The sequence below is a fragment of the Nicotiana tomentosiformis genome, chromosome 1, assembly GCF_000390325.3.
Source record: "Nicotiana tomentosiformis chromosome 1, ASM39032v3, whole genome shotgun sequence".
Classification (NCBI taxonomy): domain Eukaryota; kingdom Viridiplantae; phylum Streptophyta; class Magnoliopsida; order Solanales; family Solanaceae; genus Nicotiana; species Nicotiana tomentosiformis.
The window spans coordinates 49866191-49883169 of NC_090812.1; the positions used below are offsets into that span (position 1 = coordinate 49866191).

The window sequence follows — 16979 nt, forward strand, 5'->3', positions numbered from 1 at the left end:
CTAAATATTAGCCATGTCCCAATATAGTATGTAAATGAAACCTGAACTTTGATTCTTTTAAATATCTATGTACTGATATTTGGGCACACAAAATTTTGTCCCTTGGAGATAATAACTGATGTGGTCCGGACGTGCTATCATTCATGATTCCAACTAGTGAACTAACAAAAACTTGTGCCTGTTCTCTACCAAACGCCATCCTACTAACCTATACAAGGCATCAAATGTATCCTAAGGGACCCTATGAAAAGAAAAAATGAATATGACATTGACCAATTAAAGACTTCATGACCCATTTCGTCTGGACTCATCTGTGTAAAAAAAGACGCCCTGCTAAATCATCCCAGCTTTCTCTCCTCTTTTTGGAAATTGTGAGAGATGACTCCCCTGGTTTTTCAAAATCCTGCCCTTCCTCTATGTCACGGAAAGTTCCGTATGCAGAAGGAGAATATGCTTGGGGAACATCCAGTGCAACTGCCCTCTGCAATGCAGCCTTGTGTTCCTCCATGTGTTCCTTAGCGAGAGATGCCTGTCGCTCCATTCTCTGCTGCACAGGGAAATTCATAGATTCTGCAATTTGATGCCTCTCCAACATCGACTGTGTATAGAGAAAATGGAATAATTTCATGAATAACGATATGAATGTTAGCTCTTAGTATCATTTCCACAAATGCTCTCACAATTAAAAACATCAGGCAGGACAAAAATTTATTTTCTGGATGCTATAGAAAGGGGCTCCTCCATTAGTGCTCATAAAACTGCATTTATACATTAAATATATTACGCATTTAACAACACTTCCACAACGATAACTACTATGCATCAATCCCAACCATGACTTCTAAAAGGGAAAAAAACAAAATGTGCGAGGATCAACTCTATGAAAACTTATTTTTCCCATGTGTTTGTTCTAACAAGGTCCTCTAGCAATTCAAATCTAATCCTATAAAATCTTAAAGCATTTTAACATTGTACCAACAGCAAGAAAAAACTTTGTTGATTTCATATGACATTCCGTACTTCAGCCCGAATGCATTAAGCTATGCCCAATAAGGTGTCCAATCATGTCATAGCTATGATATCAACTTACAAATGCTACTGATTGGTCTGTCGCTTGTTTTAACAAAAAAGTGGGCACTTCAATTTTATATCTCAATGAATATTGGCCTCAAAGGATGTCACATATGCTGAGACGTCGAGGTATAACCTGGAGAAATCAGGTTTTGATGCCACCAACAACACTCAGTGTGCGTCCATTTGTTTCAACCTTAGTAGGAGGTTTATCCTGCATTTTTGCTTGTGACTAACAAATAATTTCCCGATCGATCATTCGAGGTGCACACAAGGTGGCATAGTAAAACATGCCGGCTTCAAGGTCCGCTCACCAAGACGATATTGTTTTCCATTACCAGTAGGTATAGAACATACATGTTCAACAAACATATTAAATAACCCAGAATGACTACTGTAGGCACGATTGATGACCTTTTCCTTGCCCTGGCAAGTTAGGCTACTCACCTTCTAAACCATAGTTAAGGTCAAACAATTAAGTTGTATTTGCTAGACTTTGAGATTTTTTTTTTTTGTGTGTGTGGGGAGGGGAGGGAGGTGCTACGATCTGAGATATTTTCCTAACTGAAAAAACAAGGGCTACCAAAGGCGGAAATAAACTCTCAGGAATGTCCAAGGATGCCTAACATTTCTTCTGTAACTTAAAAGTGTCTCGAATTGCCTCTTCCTTTTTCTCCTCATCTTCCTTGACCCTCCTCAATGAAAGAAGGAAAAAGAAGAGAGAGAAAGAAAAAGAAGATAAAGCTAGGTTTAGCTTCTCAATCAAATTGGAGTTCTTAAGAAATGTCAGCGGATATGGCTGACAGAAAAGGAAATTATATCTGATGCTCAAGACCGGAGCTGCATAAAACTTACATCAATTGTTCTTTGTGATTCTGTCAATATCCGAATAATGGCATGATCAGATGTCATGTTGCAAGAGAGAACTATGTGCTCAAACCGTCCATCAACAGGTATAGCAGTCCTCACAATGGGTCTAATATTAGCAAAGCTGCAGCAGAGGCAAAAAGCAGACAAGAAAAAGCTATTGCATCAGTGACATCCTAAATATATCATTGCTTCGAAATGGTAAAAAGGGAGTACGTTAATAAGATATCTTTCTCTTTTCTTAGCATATTACAGGAAGCTAGTTGTGATTAAGGCTTAGCTATTAAAACAGCTGCTTTTGAGAAACAAAATGTATCCAAGTGATTGAAACAAAGAATTTTTCTTTTTCAGAGAGAAGAACATCTCCCTCAATGGGATCCTACTTATTGCTCTTCAACTTGGCTCCACCAAGTATAAAATACTGTTGCCAAGCTAAGTCCTTACATGATAATAATTCTAAATTTCTAATGTATACTAGTAAAAAAGAGAGCGCGTCAAATCCTGCAAAAGTTTTACATTTTACTTCACAAATCTGTGTAAATGGAATTTCATATACCTGAAGGGCTTCCTGACAATAATGTGATAAAGACGACCAGGAGCATAAAGGCGTCTTGGATCTTTTAGCATTTTCTCCTCCAGGGTGAATGTATCCTTCAGGCACATTATGCACATCAAGCACGGGAAACTATAAAGAAAAACACTGCTCGTCAGCCTATGGCATTGTCACACTAGTCTCTTGGTATCATAAATATATAACCTGATACAGTGTTGAACCAAATTTTTATGTATCAAAAAACTGAAAATAAACAGTGATAATAACTCGATTCATCAAGCCTCCTATCGGATGTTAATAAGAAACTTTTGGCTTCTTATTGAAGGAAGTTTATTTGATAAGGTTACTAGGAAACGTCCGAATGTATAAGTGGCAATCTTCAAATTGGCAAGAAACTCCTATTTTGCAGTCAGAAGGAAAAGATTTTGTCTAGGACTGTCATTGATTCTACCACACTAAAAGATTTTGCCTTCGAATTTTAGATTTTCTCCATTTTATGATCACAAAGTGCTAGGACAAAGGACCTTCCACCTCCAACCAAGAAGTTGGGGATTCGAGCTACCAAGGGAGCAAATAGGAAAAGGGTCACTATTGACTTGATCATGGGGTTTTGCGGTGTGGATTTTATCACATCGAAATTAAATTGAATATAATGATTCCAAATAGACACGAGCAAATGGACACAGTTGCATTATTATCAAAACTATCACTTGGCGTAAGCTATTAATTACTCAAAGACTGTTTTATCTTGATTCATGCATATTTGATCACATACGATATATACATCAAAAGTCATACTGAAACGAGAGAAGACCTGCAATCTTTTACCAGAAAAGTGACTTGAAAGCATGTTCCAATGCTACAGTAGTCCGAGGTAAGAAATCGTCCTGGTTGGTCATGGAAAAGGTGTGTCAAAAAATGTGATGATAAATTCTAGGCGAACAGGTATGACTTTGGAAATAGATTATCCAACAAGACAAGAAATATACATCAGATATAAGACCTTGTTGATGATCAACAAAAGTATCCTTCCTAAATTCTGAATCAGACCTACCTTCGCAGAAACCGATTCCCAAGAACAAAATGTCTACCTCCTTCATATGTTTTGTGTATTTGTAGCTCTACCTACAATCCAGTAGATTTTGCTTCCAAATGACAGTTCATTTCCTTCAAACTAACATTTGCTTCACTAATTGCGGGGAAGCAACTCGTGTTGCTCAAAAATATGAGAGTTACTTCATCCCACAACTATGACACGAAACTTATCAAAAGATAATCACCATTCAAATGCTTCTTACGTGGCATATGTTTGAAGAGATATAGTTTATGGTGACGGTAAACTAACTAATAATTACATTTACAACATGCAATAAGCTCAGTCCTATTAACATTGCACTTCAAGGATAAAATCTAAAAGAAGAAAATAAACCGCCCCTTATCGTATGTTCTTTAGTAGAAGGATTACAAGGTCTAATATCAGAAAAAGAAAAACATCATCGAACTCACATATCTGGTTCACCTTTTCGGTCAGATAAGTCTAATAATACTAGTAAATCTGAAGCAACTAAGTGTATCAGACAACAAAGAGGACCTACACATGCTTACCTGAAGCACAATAGAATTTATGATATCCGCATATCTCACAGCCAAATTCAGCGAGACACACCTTGCAGGAGCAATTGCAAAGCATCTGATCCTTTTTCTCTCTAAGAACCCCAACTTTTCTCTGTTCTTCACAGCCAACATTGTCAATAGTGTCACCACCCCCGCCCCTAAAGAATGGCCAGCAAATGTCAAGATATAATCCGGATACCTCTCCACTAATTCCCTTAAAATTTGTGATTCTGCTTCCCAAACCCATTGAGCTGCCTTCAACAAACCATTATGAACATAACCCCCATCAAATTCAGCTTGCCCGAGTTTATCATCAAGTAGGACCAAAAAATCACTTTCCTTAGCCAAATTAAGACCCCTAATTGCTACAACTATATCGGCATTCTCATGATCAACATAGATCAAATAAGGAGATACCCTCCCTTGAGTATCTTCATGATTTTTCTTTACAATAACCCAATCAGGATCAATACCATACCCTCCAGGGGGAGTCCATATGGGGTTTCTAATATCATCCTCATATACAGCTATAATATATCGACAAAACCGTGGCACTGGCTCAAACTCACTAGCAATAGCAAGTCCCCAATTTTCACTCTCACGGCCAGCGGTATAAAGGAACTTCTTCCACACCCAACGAACGCAAGCTAAACAGTATACACATTCAATAACTGGAACACAACAGGCAAATGACATTGGTGCCTACCATACAGTCATCTTCTAACAGTTCAAGAATGACAATTACTTCTAATAAAATGAATCCTAACACTGTTTCTGCAAATGGGGGTCATTTCTTGTTGAGGTTCAACTTGTGGGGTATCAAGATAGTAAGTACTTGAGCTAAGTCAGTGATAAAAAATGATTAAATGAACCTTTACTAACTAAAGGTATCAAGATTGAATTTTTATTCATAAAATAACAAAGAAAGGGCATAAAATTACCACTACAAGAACTGGGCTTTGGAGAAACTGGGCAGGTAACAGTTGTAATCATCAATACAAACTTCAAAAAAGGAACATAATATAATATATGGTTTATAATTGAATAAAGAGAGAAAAGGGGTTGCTTTTGAAACTTGAAAAGAGAGAAATCACTGAAAATATAAGAGAAAAATGGGAGAAAAGGGACTAGCACACCTGCAACTACTTGTCAAACCCACCATTTTTAGTGGGGTCCCTTACAATTGAGTGAAAGAATATTTTAGGATTATGCTTAGATCCTTGTCTAATGGCACTGGTTTTCTAATTAATTAAGTACTACTAACTTTTTCTGGTTTGCAAGTAGAATAGCTTATGATGATGGCTTCTGCTTAGTTGTAATTTCTGTGGAAGATAGTTTCTTTAATTTTCGTACTATTTTCTCAGGTTTGGTAGAAGTTTCTTCTGAAGTGTGCAAAAAACAAAAAACAAAAGAAAAGGGAAAGGGGGTAGTTTCTTGTGAATTATTGCCATCTGTTAACTTTTGTCATACTTCTAGTTTTGTATTGTAGCAAATATTTCTACTTTAATTTTGATAAAAATAGAAGTTGTCATGTGCATGCATTCCTTTCTTTTTGGTAATATTGTACTCCGGAGTTTTTGGTCAATATTGTCACTTATCTTTGAGGTAGGTCTATTTTGGTCCCTCAAATATACCCTTAAACATATTTAGTCCCTTAAGTATGCTAAAGTGAAGCATTTTTATTCTCACTCACACAATGTGTTCAAAAACTAACGGTGTTACCCAACTCTGATTCATGAAGCAAATCTTCTGCCCTGAATCAAAACGTTTCACTTTTTTCCTCTCCTTTTATTGGATAACGTAAATTATCACTTAATTCCTCATTTTTAGATAATATCTTCTAAAATTTTGACCTTAAAAATATCCCCTTCTGTGCCAGTTTCAATGACATTGTATAGCCGCTGTAAAAAATAATAGCCGAAAATATATATATATATATATATATATATATATATATATATATATATATATATATATATATATATATAGACACACACACACACACACACATACATTTTGTAAATAGTTTATGGCACGGCCTAAAAGTGATAATACAACATCGTTATATATATATATATATATATATATATATATATATATATATATATATATATATATATATATATATATATATAGACACACACACACACACACACATACATTTTGTAAATAGTTTATGGCACGGCCTAAAAGTGATAATACAACATCGTTATTCTTTTGCTTCAATAATATGCCTAGAAGTGATCCTGACAGCTCTTTTTTTTTAAATTTTAACTTTTATTTTTGGAAAAATCAACCGAAATTTTCAAATGTATATATATATATATATATATTTCTTATGACTGTTGTGGTGATACTAATATTTGCTAATATTGTCTCCCTTTACTTTGCATCTTTCTTCTGGATTTCATGGTGTTCCTATTTATCCTATGATTGTTGTTGTGATACTAATATTGTCTCCCTTTTTGCCCCTTTTGTCTTTTTGTTTTTTGAGCCGAGGGTCTTTCGGAAACAGCCTCTTTACTCCTTCGGGGTAGAGGTAAGGTCTGCGTACACACTACCCTCCCCAGACCCCATTAGTGGAATTTTACTGGGTTATTGTTGTATATATACAAAAAAAAGTATAAATTTTATATATTTTTTCAGCTATTATTTTTACAGGGGCTATACAGTGTCATTTTCTCATTGAAAACTAGCACAGAAGGGGATATTTTCAAGGTTAAAATTTTAGAAGACATTATCTAAAAATGAGGAATTAAAATGATAATTTGCGTTATCCAATAAAAGGAGAGGAAACATTTTGCTTCAGAGCAGAAGATTTGCTTCGTGAATCAGAGTTGGGTAACACCATTAGTTTTTGAACATATTATGTCAGTGAGACTAAAGGTGCTCCACTTTAGCATACTTAGTGGACTAAATATGCTCAGGGTTATATTTGAGGGACTAAAATAGACCTACCCTCAAAGATAAGGAACAATATTGGTCAAAAACTCCCTTAATTCGAATAGAACGAACCATAAAAGAAGCGGGTAGTATTATGTGATAACGTGGATATTCTTACACTAATGTTAGCAAAATTATTAAGTTTTTTTTGACTTTTAACTTTTATTAGGATAAGAAATGACATGTAATTAGTAAGCAACATAAACCATAAATGAGTGTTCTCTTTAGAGGTAAATACTTATTCAGATATTTATATCGATCCAATAAATACAGAATACATTATTGTGCCAATTTATTTTCTTACAAATCAATTCAAAATCCTTTTTCTCTTTGAGGCATTTTAATTTCAAATGACTTCTTCAAAACCATTACTATCTTCTCATTCCTTGATAAATAATGGTGCATACGGTAAAAACCGGTTAGTCCTTTGTACGAACTAGTTTAAATGGTAATACATTGGATCAGAGAAGCGTCTTCATAATATCAGGTTGAGGTCCGAAGTCAGGTCACCAAGCTTCGAGCCCGAAGGACCGATCAACGTCGAGCTCGATGTTATTATCAAGATCGAATCCAAGTCGAACTATGATGCAAAGTAAAGTTATCGAGCTTATGATTCAGAAACCGACCAACATTGTCCCCGAATCAATACAGGGATTTGAGTCAGAATCGATCTCGAGTCAAGATCGAGAGCTCGAGTCAAGACCAGAAACTCGAGTCAATATCGAGCTCGCAGACAAGAGCCGTTGCAAACCCACTAGAGGAGAGAATCCTGACAGGAATTTTGGAAAAGCTAAATTATCATGGGTCTCCCACTATATATTTTTAATTATATCTAAAAGTAGGATCCTCCACTATAAAGATGATGGCTACATTTCTGTAAAGGATAATTTTTTGCTTACATTGTAATTCAAGCACCATATTCTCCTATATTCAAGAGTGATTCTGTTAAGCTTCCTAAATTGATTTATCTTGCTTAGTCCTAAAAATCATCTTTTTTTCAACCTTGCTTATTTTGCATTTTTTGCAATCCATATTGGATATTTCTATCTATCCTTACGATTTGTATTAAGCTATATCACATATCCTTAGAACTACGTAAAAATTTAACTCTATCCGTTTTTGGGGTAAACAGTTTGGCGCCCACTGTGGGGCTAAGGATAACAGTGGTTATTTGATACGAATCTACATAAATACACCGTTTTGCGCTTATTGTCTTGGATTTCGGATTAGCAACGACCAACTATCAATCAAATGGCCTTACCTATCGACAACGAAGTTGGTCGAGAACAACAACTTAACACCCAGTACCGAAAGACCACTCGTCAACGTCGTTGGAGCTCAAATCAAAGTGTCGATAGACATCAATTTGCATGTGGCCATTGAGGCGAACCTACATTCTAAACCTGAAAATAGCATTCATGGTGGCACTCGGTCTGCAGCTCGAGATACCCATAACATCGAGGAAAACGGCGTCAGCTTGCGTATGATTTTCGAAATGTTGCAAGCTCAACAGGCAGCAATAGCTCAGTTGCAGAGTCAAACCCAGATACCGAGTAGACCGGAGCCCAGTCAACCCAGAGAAATCACCCCTACAACGGAACCAGCTATAGTGAAATCAAATGAGCAGGAGTCGGGGACTAATCCTGAAATTGCTAAGATGTTCGAAAAACTGACCAAGCGAATAGAATCAGGAGAGAGGAGGATCGAAGCAAACGACAAAAAAGTGGAAACACACAACTCTAGGGTTGATCAGATCCCGGGGGCACCACCAATATTGAAGGGCTTAGATTCCAAAAACTTCATACAAAAATCTTCCCCCCAAGCGCGACTCCTAAATTGATCCCAAAGAAGTTCCGCATGCCCGAGATTCCTAAATATAACGGAACTACCGACCCTAACGAACATGTCACCTCATACACATGTGCCATCAAAGGGAACGATCTAGAGTATGATGAGATCGAATCTGTATTACTGAAAAAATTTGGTAAAACCCTGTCAAAGGGAGCAATGATATGGTATCATAATTTGCCATCTAATTCTATCGATTCTTTTGCTATGCTTGCGGATTCCTTCGTAAAAGCACACGTCGGGGGTCATAAAAGTCGAGACCAGGAAGTCGGACATGTTTAAAGTAAGACAAAGGGATAACGAGATGCTAAGAGAGTTCGTGTCTCGTTTTCAAATAGAACGAATGGATCTACCCTCAGTCACAGACGATTGGGTTGTTCAGGCTTTCACTCAAGGTTTGAACGAACGAAGTTCGACGGCTTCACGGTAGTTGAAGCATAACCTGATTGAGTACCCAGCTATCACTTGGGCCGACGTACACAATCGGTACTAATAAAAAATTAGAGTCGAAGATGATCAGTTGGGGTCTGAACCCGCTGCTCTAAGGGATATCAATCGAGAATAAGGTCCGATCAGGGATCGATACCGATCGTACAACGAAAACCACAGGATCAATGAATCGATACGTAACACTGGACAAAGCAACAAAATAAGTGATCGAGGTCAAGTGTCTCGGGGGATGATAAACAGAGGTGGGTTTGATAGGCCTACCGGATCTAAGGAAGCACCTCGGCTATCGAAGTATAACTTCAGCGTTGATGCATCCGCCATCGTGTCGGCTATCGGACGCATCAAAGACACTAAATGGCTTCGACCCATGCAGACCGATCCTTCCCAAAGGAATCCCAATCAAATGTGTGAATATCATGGCACCCATGGCCACATAACGGAAGATTGCAGACAACTAAGAGAGGAGGTAGCCCGGTTATTCAATAAAGGGCACCTTCGAGAATTTTTAAGCGACAGGGCGAAGAACCATTTCAAAAATAGGGATTTCGGCAAGCAAAACGAACAAGAAGAACCACAACACATCATCCACATGATCATCGGCGGGGTCGATACCCCTCAAGGGCCGGTGCTTAAACGCACTAAGACATCGATTATGAGAGAAAAGCGATCTCGAACTCAGGATTACGCACCCATAGGAACTTTGTCCTTCAATGATGATGATGCAGAAGGAGTCATACAACCTCATAACGATGCACTAGTAATATCCGTACTTATGAATAAAACTAAAGTTAAGCGTGTGTTAATTGATCCAGGTAGCTCGGCCAACATCATTAGATCGAAGGTTGTAGAACAGCTCGGTCTACAGGACCAGGTCGTACCCGCAACCCTGGTTCTAAACGGATTCAATATGGCATATGAAACCACCAAAGGCGAGATAATTTTGCTGATAAACGTGGCCGGAACCATCCAGGAAACGAGGTTCCACGTAATCGAAGGCGACATGAGGTACAACACCCTTTTTGGGAGGCCATGGATCCATAATATGAGAGTTGTACCTTCGACCCTACACCAAGTTCTTAAATTCCCAACATCGGGGGGAGTCAAAACAGTGTACGGAGAACAACCGGCTGCGATAGAAATGTTTGTCATCGAAGAAACAATTTCGATACCCTCACCCTCATCAACAAAGGGATCGAACTCAAAAGGGGAACAAGATGCCAAATAGCAATTACAGACGTTAGCTTCAACCCAACCAGAAGGATCCCTCGATCGTTAGATGATGATCAAAGGATCCCTCGATCCTTCGTGGTTCCCGATGATTCCGACGCTACCCAATCAACGATTGAAGAATTGGAGCAAGTCGTACTAATCGAACATTTGCCCGAACGAAAGGTATACTTGGGAACGAGATTAACCCCCGAACTCAGGAAAAGGTTTATTCAATTTCTTATCGATAACATAGACTATTTTTATTGGTACCATTTAGATATAACAGGGATCCCACCGGATATAACGACGCATCGGCTAAGCCTGGACCCTAAGTTCAAATCGGTGAAGCAAAAGAGAAGACCCCAGTCCGAGGTAAAACATGCATTCATAAAGGACGAGGTAACTAAAATTCTCAAAATAAGGTCCATTCGGGAGGTAAAATATCCCGAATAGCTAGCCAATGTAGTTGTAGTCCCTAAAAAAGGGAACAAACTTAGAATGTGTGTAGATTATAAGGATTTAAACAAGGCATGCCCCAAATATTCTTTTCCACTGCCTAACATTGATCGCATGATTGATGCCACGGCCGGCCACAAGGTTCTTACTTTTCTCGATGCATATTTCGGGTATAATCAAATCCAAATGAACCCGGAAGACCAGGAAAAGACTTCATTTGTCACTAAGTATGGAACATATTGTTATAATGTGATGCCCTTCGGGCTAAAAAATGCAGGAGCTACTTACTAACGCCTAGTAAATAACATGTTTGAAGAACAAATAGGTAAATCAATGAAAGTTTATATTGATGACATGCTAGTTAAGTCCCTGCGCGCAGAGGACCATTTGACTCATTTGTAGGAAACATTCGAGATTTTAAGGAAATACAACATGAAGCTCACCCCCGAGAAATGTGCTTTCGGGGTCGGTTCGGGCAAGTTCCTCGGCTTCATGGTATCAAATCGGGGGATCGATATTAACCCCGATAAAATCAAGGCCATCGAAGACATCGCCATCGTGGACAGTGTAAAAGTCGTGCAGAGGCTAACGAGGCGGATTGATGCCTTAGGCTGATTCATTTCAAGGTCGTCAGATCGGAGCCATAAATTTTTCTCTCTACTAAAAAAGAAGAACGATTTTGCTTGGACCCCGGAATGCCAACATGCATTAGAGGGATTAAAGCGATATCTATCGAGCCCACCACTGATTCATACTCCAAAAACAGACGAAAAACTTTGCTTGTACTTGGCAGTATCAGAAATCGCGGTAAGTGGTGTCCTAGTTCGAGAAGAGCAAGATACTCAATTTCCCGTTTATTATATAAGTCGAACCTTAGGAGAAGCAGAAACTAGATATCCACACTTAGAAAAATTGACACTTGCACTGATAAGCGCCTCTAGAAAGTTAAGATCGTACTTTCAATACCACCCCATATGCGTGTTGACCACTTACCCACTCCGTAATATTTTGCATAAGCCCAAACTGTCGGGCCGATTGGCCAAATGGGCCGTCGAACTCAGTGGGTACGACATCGAATATCAACCCCGTACGGCCATCAAGTCTCAAATTTTAGCGGACTTCGTGGCCGATTTCATGCTGACCCTCGTACCCGAAGTTAAAAAAGAACTCTTATTGAAATCGGGTACGTCATCGAGGGTATGGACCCTTTTTAAGGACGGGGCTTCGAACGTGAAAGGGTCCTGGCTAGGCATCATTTTAAAGCCACCCACGGGTAACACTATTAGGCAATCTATCAAAACTACTATGTTGACTAATAATGAGGCCGAGTATGAGGCCATGATTGCAGGTCTCGAGCTAGCTAAAAGCTTGGGAGTAGAAGTCATTGAAGTCAAGTGTGACTCTTTGCTGGTGGTAAATCAAGTAAACAAAACCTTCGAAGTTTGAGAGGATAGAATGCAAAGGTATTTGGACAAACTACAAGTCACTTTGCACCATTTCAATGAATGGACTTTACAGCATGTTCCACGAGGACAAAACAATGAGGCTGATGCACTTGCAAATTTGGGATCATCGGTCGAGGTAGGCGAGATAAGCTCGGGGACTGTCGTTCAACTCTCGAGATCCGTAATCGAAAAAGGTCATGCCGAGATAAATTCTACAAGCTTAACCTGGGATTGGAGGAATAAGTATATTGAATACTTAAAGAATAGAAACCTCCCATCGGACATTAAAAATTTGAGGGACCTATGAACCAAAGCTGCTTGATTCACATTAACTGCAGATGGAACGTTATACCGAAGGACATTAGACGGACCATTGGCAGTATGCTTAGGTCCAGGAGACACCGACTACGTCTTACGTGAGGTGCACGAGGGAACTTGTGGAAATCACTTAGGTGCCAATTCATTAGTCCAAAAAACAATCAGGGCAGGGTACTATTAGATCGATATGGACAAAAATGCAAAGGAGTTTGTTCGAAAATGTGACAAATGTCAAAGTTTTACACCAATGATCCATCAGCCCGGAGAGAAACTTCACTCAGTCCTATCCCCATGGCCATTCATGAAATGGGGAATGGATATTGTCGGCCCTCTGCTATCGGCCCCAGGTAAAGCTAAGTTCATTTTATTTATGACTGGCTATTTCTCTAAATGGGTTGAAGCACAGGCGTTCGTGAAAGTAAGAGAGAAAGAGGTCATAGAATTTATCTGGGATCATATCGTATGTCGATTAGGGATACCCGCCGAAATAGTGTGTGACAATGGGAAACAATTTGTAGGCAGCAAAGTGACAAAATTCCTCGAAGACCACAAAATAAAAAGGATATTATCAACACCGTATCACCCCAGTGGGAACGGACAGGCCGAATCAATGAACAAAACTATCATTTAAAACCTAAAGAAGAGGCTGAACGACGCTAAGGGAAAATGGAGAGAAATCCTGCCCGAAGTTCTTTGGGCATATCGAACAACATCAAAATCTAGTACGGGGGCAACCCCGTTCTCCTTAGTATATGGCTCCGAAGCCTTGATTCCAGTCGAAGTCGGGGGACCCAGTGCCAAGTTTCTATATACAACAGAAAAGTTAAATAACGAGGCTATGAACACTAGCCTCAAACTATCAGATGAAAAACGAGAAGCTGATCTCATCCAATTGGCCTCCCAAAAGCAGCGAATCGAAAGATACTATAATCGAAGAACCAAGCTTTGCCATTTTAAACTCGGGGACTTAGTGCTAAGGAAAGTCACCCTCAGTACCCGAAATCGAAACGAAGGAAAACTAGGACCGAACTGGGAAGGAGCATATCAGGTTCTCAAAAACCTCGGAAAAGGATCATACAAGCTCGACATTATAAACGGTAAACAACTATCAAGCAATTGGAATGTGTCGCACCTAAAACGATACTACCGCTAAGTTACGACCCTCCCATGTTCGTTTGTATTTCAAAACTAACCCTTGCAGGAGTTCGATCAGGAACAAGGATGGATCATTCAAAACAAAGCCCTAGGTCTGAAAGCAAGCGTTGCACTCTTTTTTCCTTAGACCGGTTTTATCCCAAATGGGTTTTTCGGCAAGGTTTTTAATGAGGCAACCATTCATCGTGCTAACTTAGAACAATTAAACAGTATCTGAGGCCTCTTTACAATCGACCTCGAATACTGGGGGGGGGGGCATTACCCCTCAAACATATCAAGTTCGATACAAGAAAGTTACTTCATAACAACAGGGTTCCAATAGGAAAAATTGTAAGAGCCAAATGGTCAAAACGAACCATGCTTATGTAGTTGGCCCGAGCCCTGGCACAAAACATGAACACATGTATAATGACTTACAAAGAAAACTTTCTTCTTTACCCACATCTTATATCCAAGAAATATTCCTCTATTTCGAGATTTATTATGCAAACAGGCTTAAGGGCCGACCACTACCCCTTAAATCGGGGACTACCAACCGAAAATCTATGAAGCCTTAGGGCTACCCTACTTCGAGTTCAAAATCACTCACTCGACTATTAAGCCTACGGGCTACAATACTTCGAGTTTGAGGAAGCACTCACTCGACTACTAAGCCTACAGGCTACTCCTATCTTGAGTTCGAGAAATCACTCACTCAAATCATTAAGCCTATGGGCTACATTACTTCGAGTTCGAAATCACTTACTAGACTATTAAGCCTACAGGCTACGTTACTTCGAGTTCGAGAAAGGCACTCACTCGAATACTAAGCCTACGGGCTACTCTTATCTTGAGTTTGAGAAATCACTGACTCAACCATTAAGCCTACGGGCTACATTACTTCGAGTTCAAAATCACTCACTCGACTATTAAGCCTACGGGCTACATTACTTCGAGTTCGAGCAAGCACTCACTCGAATACTAAGCCTACAGGCTACTTCTATCTTGAGTTCGAGAAATCACTCACTCAAATCATTAAGCATATGGGCTACATTACTTCGAGTTCGAAATCACTCACTCGACTATTAAGCCTACGGGCTACTCTTATCTTGAGTTCGAGAAATCACTCACTCAAATCATTAAGCCTACGGGCTACATTACTTCAAGTTCGAAATCACTGACTCGACTATTATGCCTACGGGCTACATTACTTAGAGTTCGAGCAAGCACTCACTCAACTACTAAGCCTACAGGCTACTCCTATCTTGAGTTCGAGAACTCACTCACTTAAATCATTAAGCCTACGAGTTATATTATTTCGAGTTCGAAATCACTCACTCGACTATTAAGCCTACGGGCTACGTTACTTCAAGTTCGAGCAAGGCACTCACTCGAATACTAAGCCTACGGGCTACCCTTATCTTAAGTTTGAGAAATCACTCACTCAATCATCAAGCCTATGGGATACGTTACTTCGAGTTCGAGCAAGGCACTCACTAGAATACTAAGCCTACGGGCTACTCTTATCTTGAGTTCGATAAATCACTCACTCAATCATTAAGCCTACGGGCTACATTACTTCGAGTTCGAAGACGCTCACTCAGATATAAAGGCTACAAAGTCCGAATTTGATCGAATTGCCTAAAGCTTTATGAAAATATTCATAAGGCATGAATAAAACGAAATCTTCACAAGACAAAAATAAAACAGAGGCAAGACGGGAAAAGAAAAGATATTTGTATATATTTACAAGATTATTTACATGATTGTTTGCAACATCCAAAATAGAAACTAAGGGACTAAGTTTCTTGGTTGTCCCCGGGGGTGGTCTTTTCTCCATCGGGCTCCTCCCTACTCTCTGACCTGCTCTTGCTTCCATCATCGTCGTCATCATTATCGTCATCATCCGAAACCAAGGCTTCAGCATCGGCTTCGAGCTCTTTAGCCCTTTTTATCTCTTTAGTGAGGTCGAAACCTCGAGCATAGATCTCCTCAAGTGTCTCCCTACGAGATCGGCACTTAGCAAGCTCAGCAACCCAATACGCTCGAGTGTTGGTGACCTCGGATGCCTCTCTTGCTTGTATCTGAGCAGCTTCAGCATCGGCTCGATAACCGGCCACGAATGCATCCGCATCGGCCTTTGCCTTTTCGGCATCATATTTAGCCTTAGCAAGTTCAGAAGCCAACCGAACCTCGAGCTCCTCTATTCTTCTTACTTGAACCGAGCTTTTCTTCTTCATACTTTGAAGCTGGGTTTTGGTCGATGACAATTGGGCTCGAGCAGCCTCTTTCTCTACAGCAAAGCGGTCCATGTCTTCTTTCCACTTCAAGGACTCCGCTTTTATCACATCAACCTCCTCGCGGAGTTTTCCGATCATCTCAATTTTCAGCTGCAGCTGTGAGACCGAAAAATTAGCCATCATTTCGGTATCTAGCCCATAGGCTTTTAAAAGTATCATTACCTGCTCAGACAGATCGATCTGATCTTGGTGAGCCTTGTCCAACTCAGCTCGGAGGTCTTTGATTTCCTCTCCCCTTTTCTCTAAGAGGAGTTTGAGGGAGTTCCTCTCCTCTGTGACCCATTGAAGATCGGTCTCGAACCGATGCAGCTCAGTTCGAGATCGAGAACATGCTTCTCGATGGACCACCACGGCCTGCGAAGAAGAAAGAAAATAAGTTAGGAAAGAATAGAAAAACATGAAAAATAATATCAACAAAGAGAGATAAGAACTTACCCAATTCAGAGCTAGATGCACTTCACAGAGAAGGCCCGGCACATCACTAAGGCCAACAGCGTCCTCGACCCCGGTAAACAGATCACGGAAAGGGTCCTCCCCTTCATGAGACCGGCTCATATCGAGGGCCCCCAAAGCTTGGGCTTACCGAATAGCCCCTTTGGAAAAGGCAGGAAGAGTGGGCGAATCCCCGATTACTATTGCCCCAGGTGACTCACTTGGGGCGTTCTCCTCAGTTCGGAGAGCTTCAGGACCGGCCCCTTCCGATGTACCCACCATTTGATTCCGGTAGGAAGCATCCTTGATCTCTAATGACTCGGGGACTTTGCCTGAACC

The 16979-nt window shown here is 39.9% G+C and overlaps 2 protein-coding genes across 2 annotated transcripts; both read right to left on the minus strand.

The window, feature by feature from the left end:
• Nucleotides 1-47: 47 nt before the first annotated feature.
• Nucleotides 48-5230, minus strand: LOC104121694 (uncharacterized). Its single transcript, XM_009633743.4, has 5 exons — nt 4097-5230; nt 3320-3378; nt 2495-2623; nt 1927-2062; nt 48-598 (listed from the first exon to the last, which is right to left on the minus strand). Exons 1-5 carry the CDS (start codon nt 4799-4801, stop codon nt 308-310), a joined length of 1320 nt encoding a protein of 439 aa, XP_009632038.1. The 5' UTR covers nt 4802-5230; the 3' UTR covers nt 48-307.
• A 10477-nt stretch (nt 5231-15707) lies between these two features.
• Nucleotides 15708-16763, minus strand: LOC138906440 (uncharacterized). The gene is made up of 2 exons (XM_070195236.1): nt 16644-16763; nt 15708-16562 (listed from the first exon to the last, which is right to left on the minus strand). Exons 1-2 carry the CDS (start codon nt 16761-16763, stop codon nt 15708-15710), a joined length of 975 nt encoding a protein of 324 aa, XP_070051337.1.
• Nucleotides 16764-16979: the final 216 nt, after the last annotated feature.

Excerpts from the sequence above, each read along its gene's own strand:
- LOC104121694 (XM_009633743.4), bottom strand. The coding sequence starts at position 4,801 with ATGTCATTTGCCTGTTGTGTTCCAGTTATTGAATGTGTATACTGTTTA. Across the intron at positions 2,063-2,494 it reads ATTGTCAGGAAGCCCTTCAG|CTTTGCTAATATTAGACCCA; the intron begins GTATATGAAATT and ends CCTCTGCTGCAG. Across the intron at positions 599-1,926 it reads AATCACAAAGAACAATTGAT|TCGATGTTGGAGAGGCATCA; the intron begins GTAAGTTTTATG and ends CTCTATACACAG.
- LOC138906440 (XM_070195236.1), bottom strand. The coding sequence starts at position 16,763 with ATGAGCCGGTCTCATGAAGGGGAGGACCCTTTCCGTGATCTGTTTACC. Across the intron at positions 16,563-16,643 it reads TGCATCTAGCTCTGAATTGG|GCCGTGGTGGTCCATCGAGA; the intron begins GTAAGTTCTTAT and ends TCTTCTTCGCAG.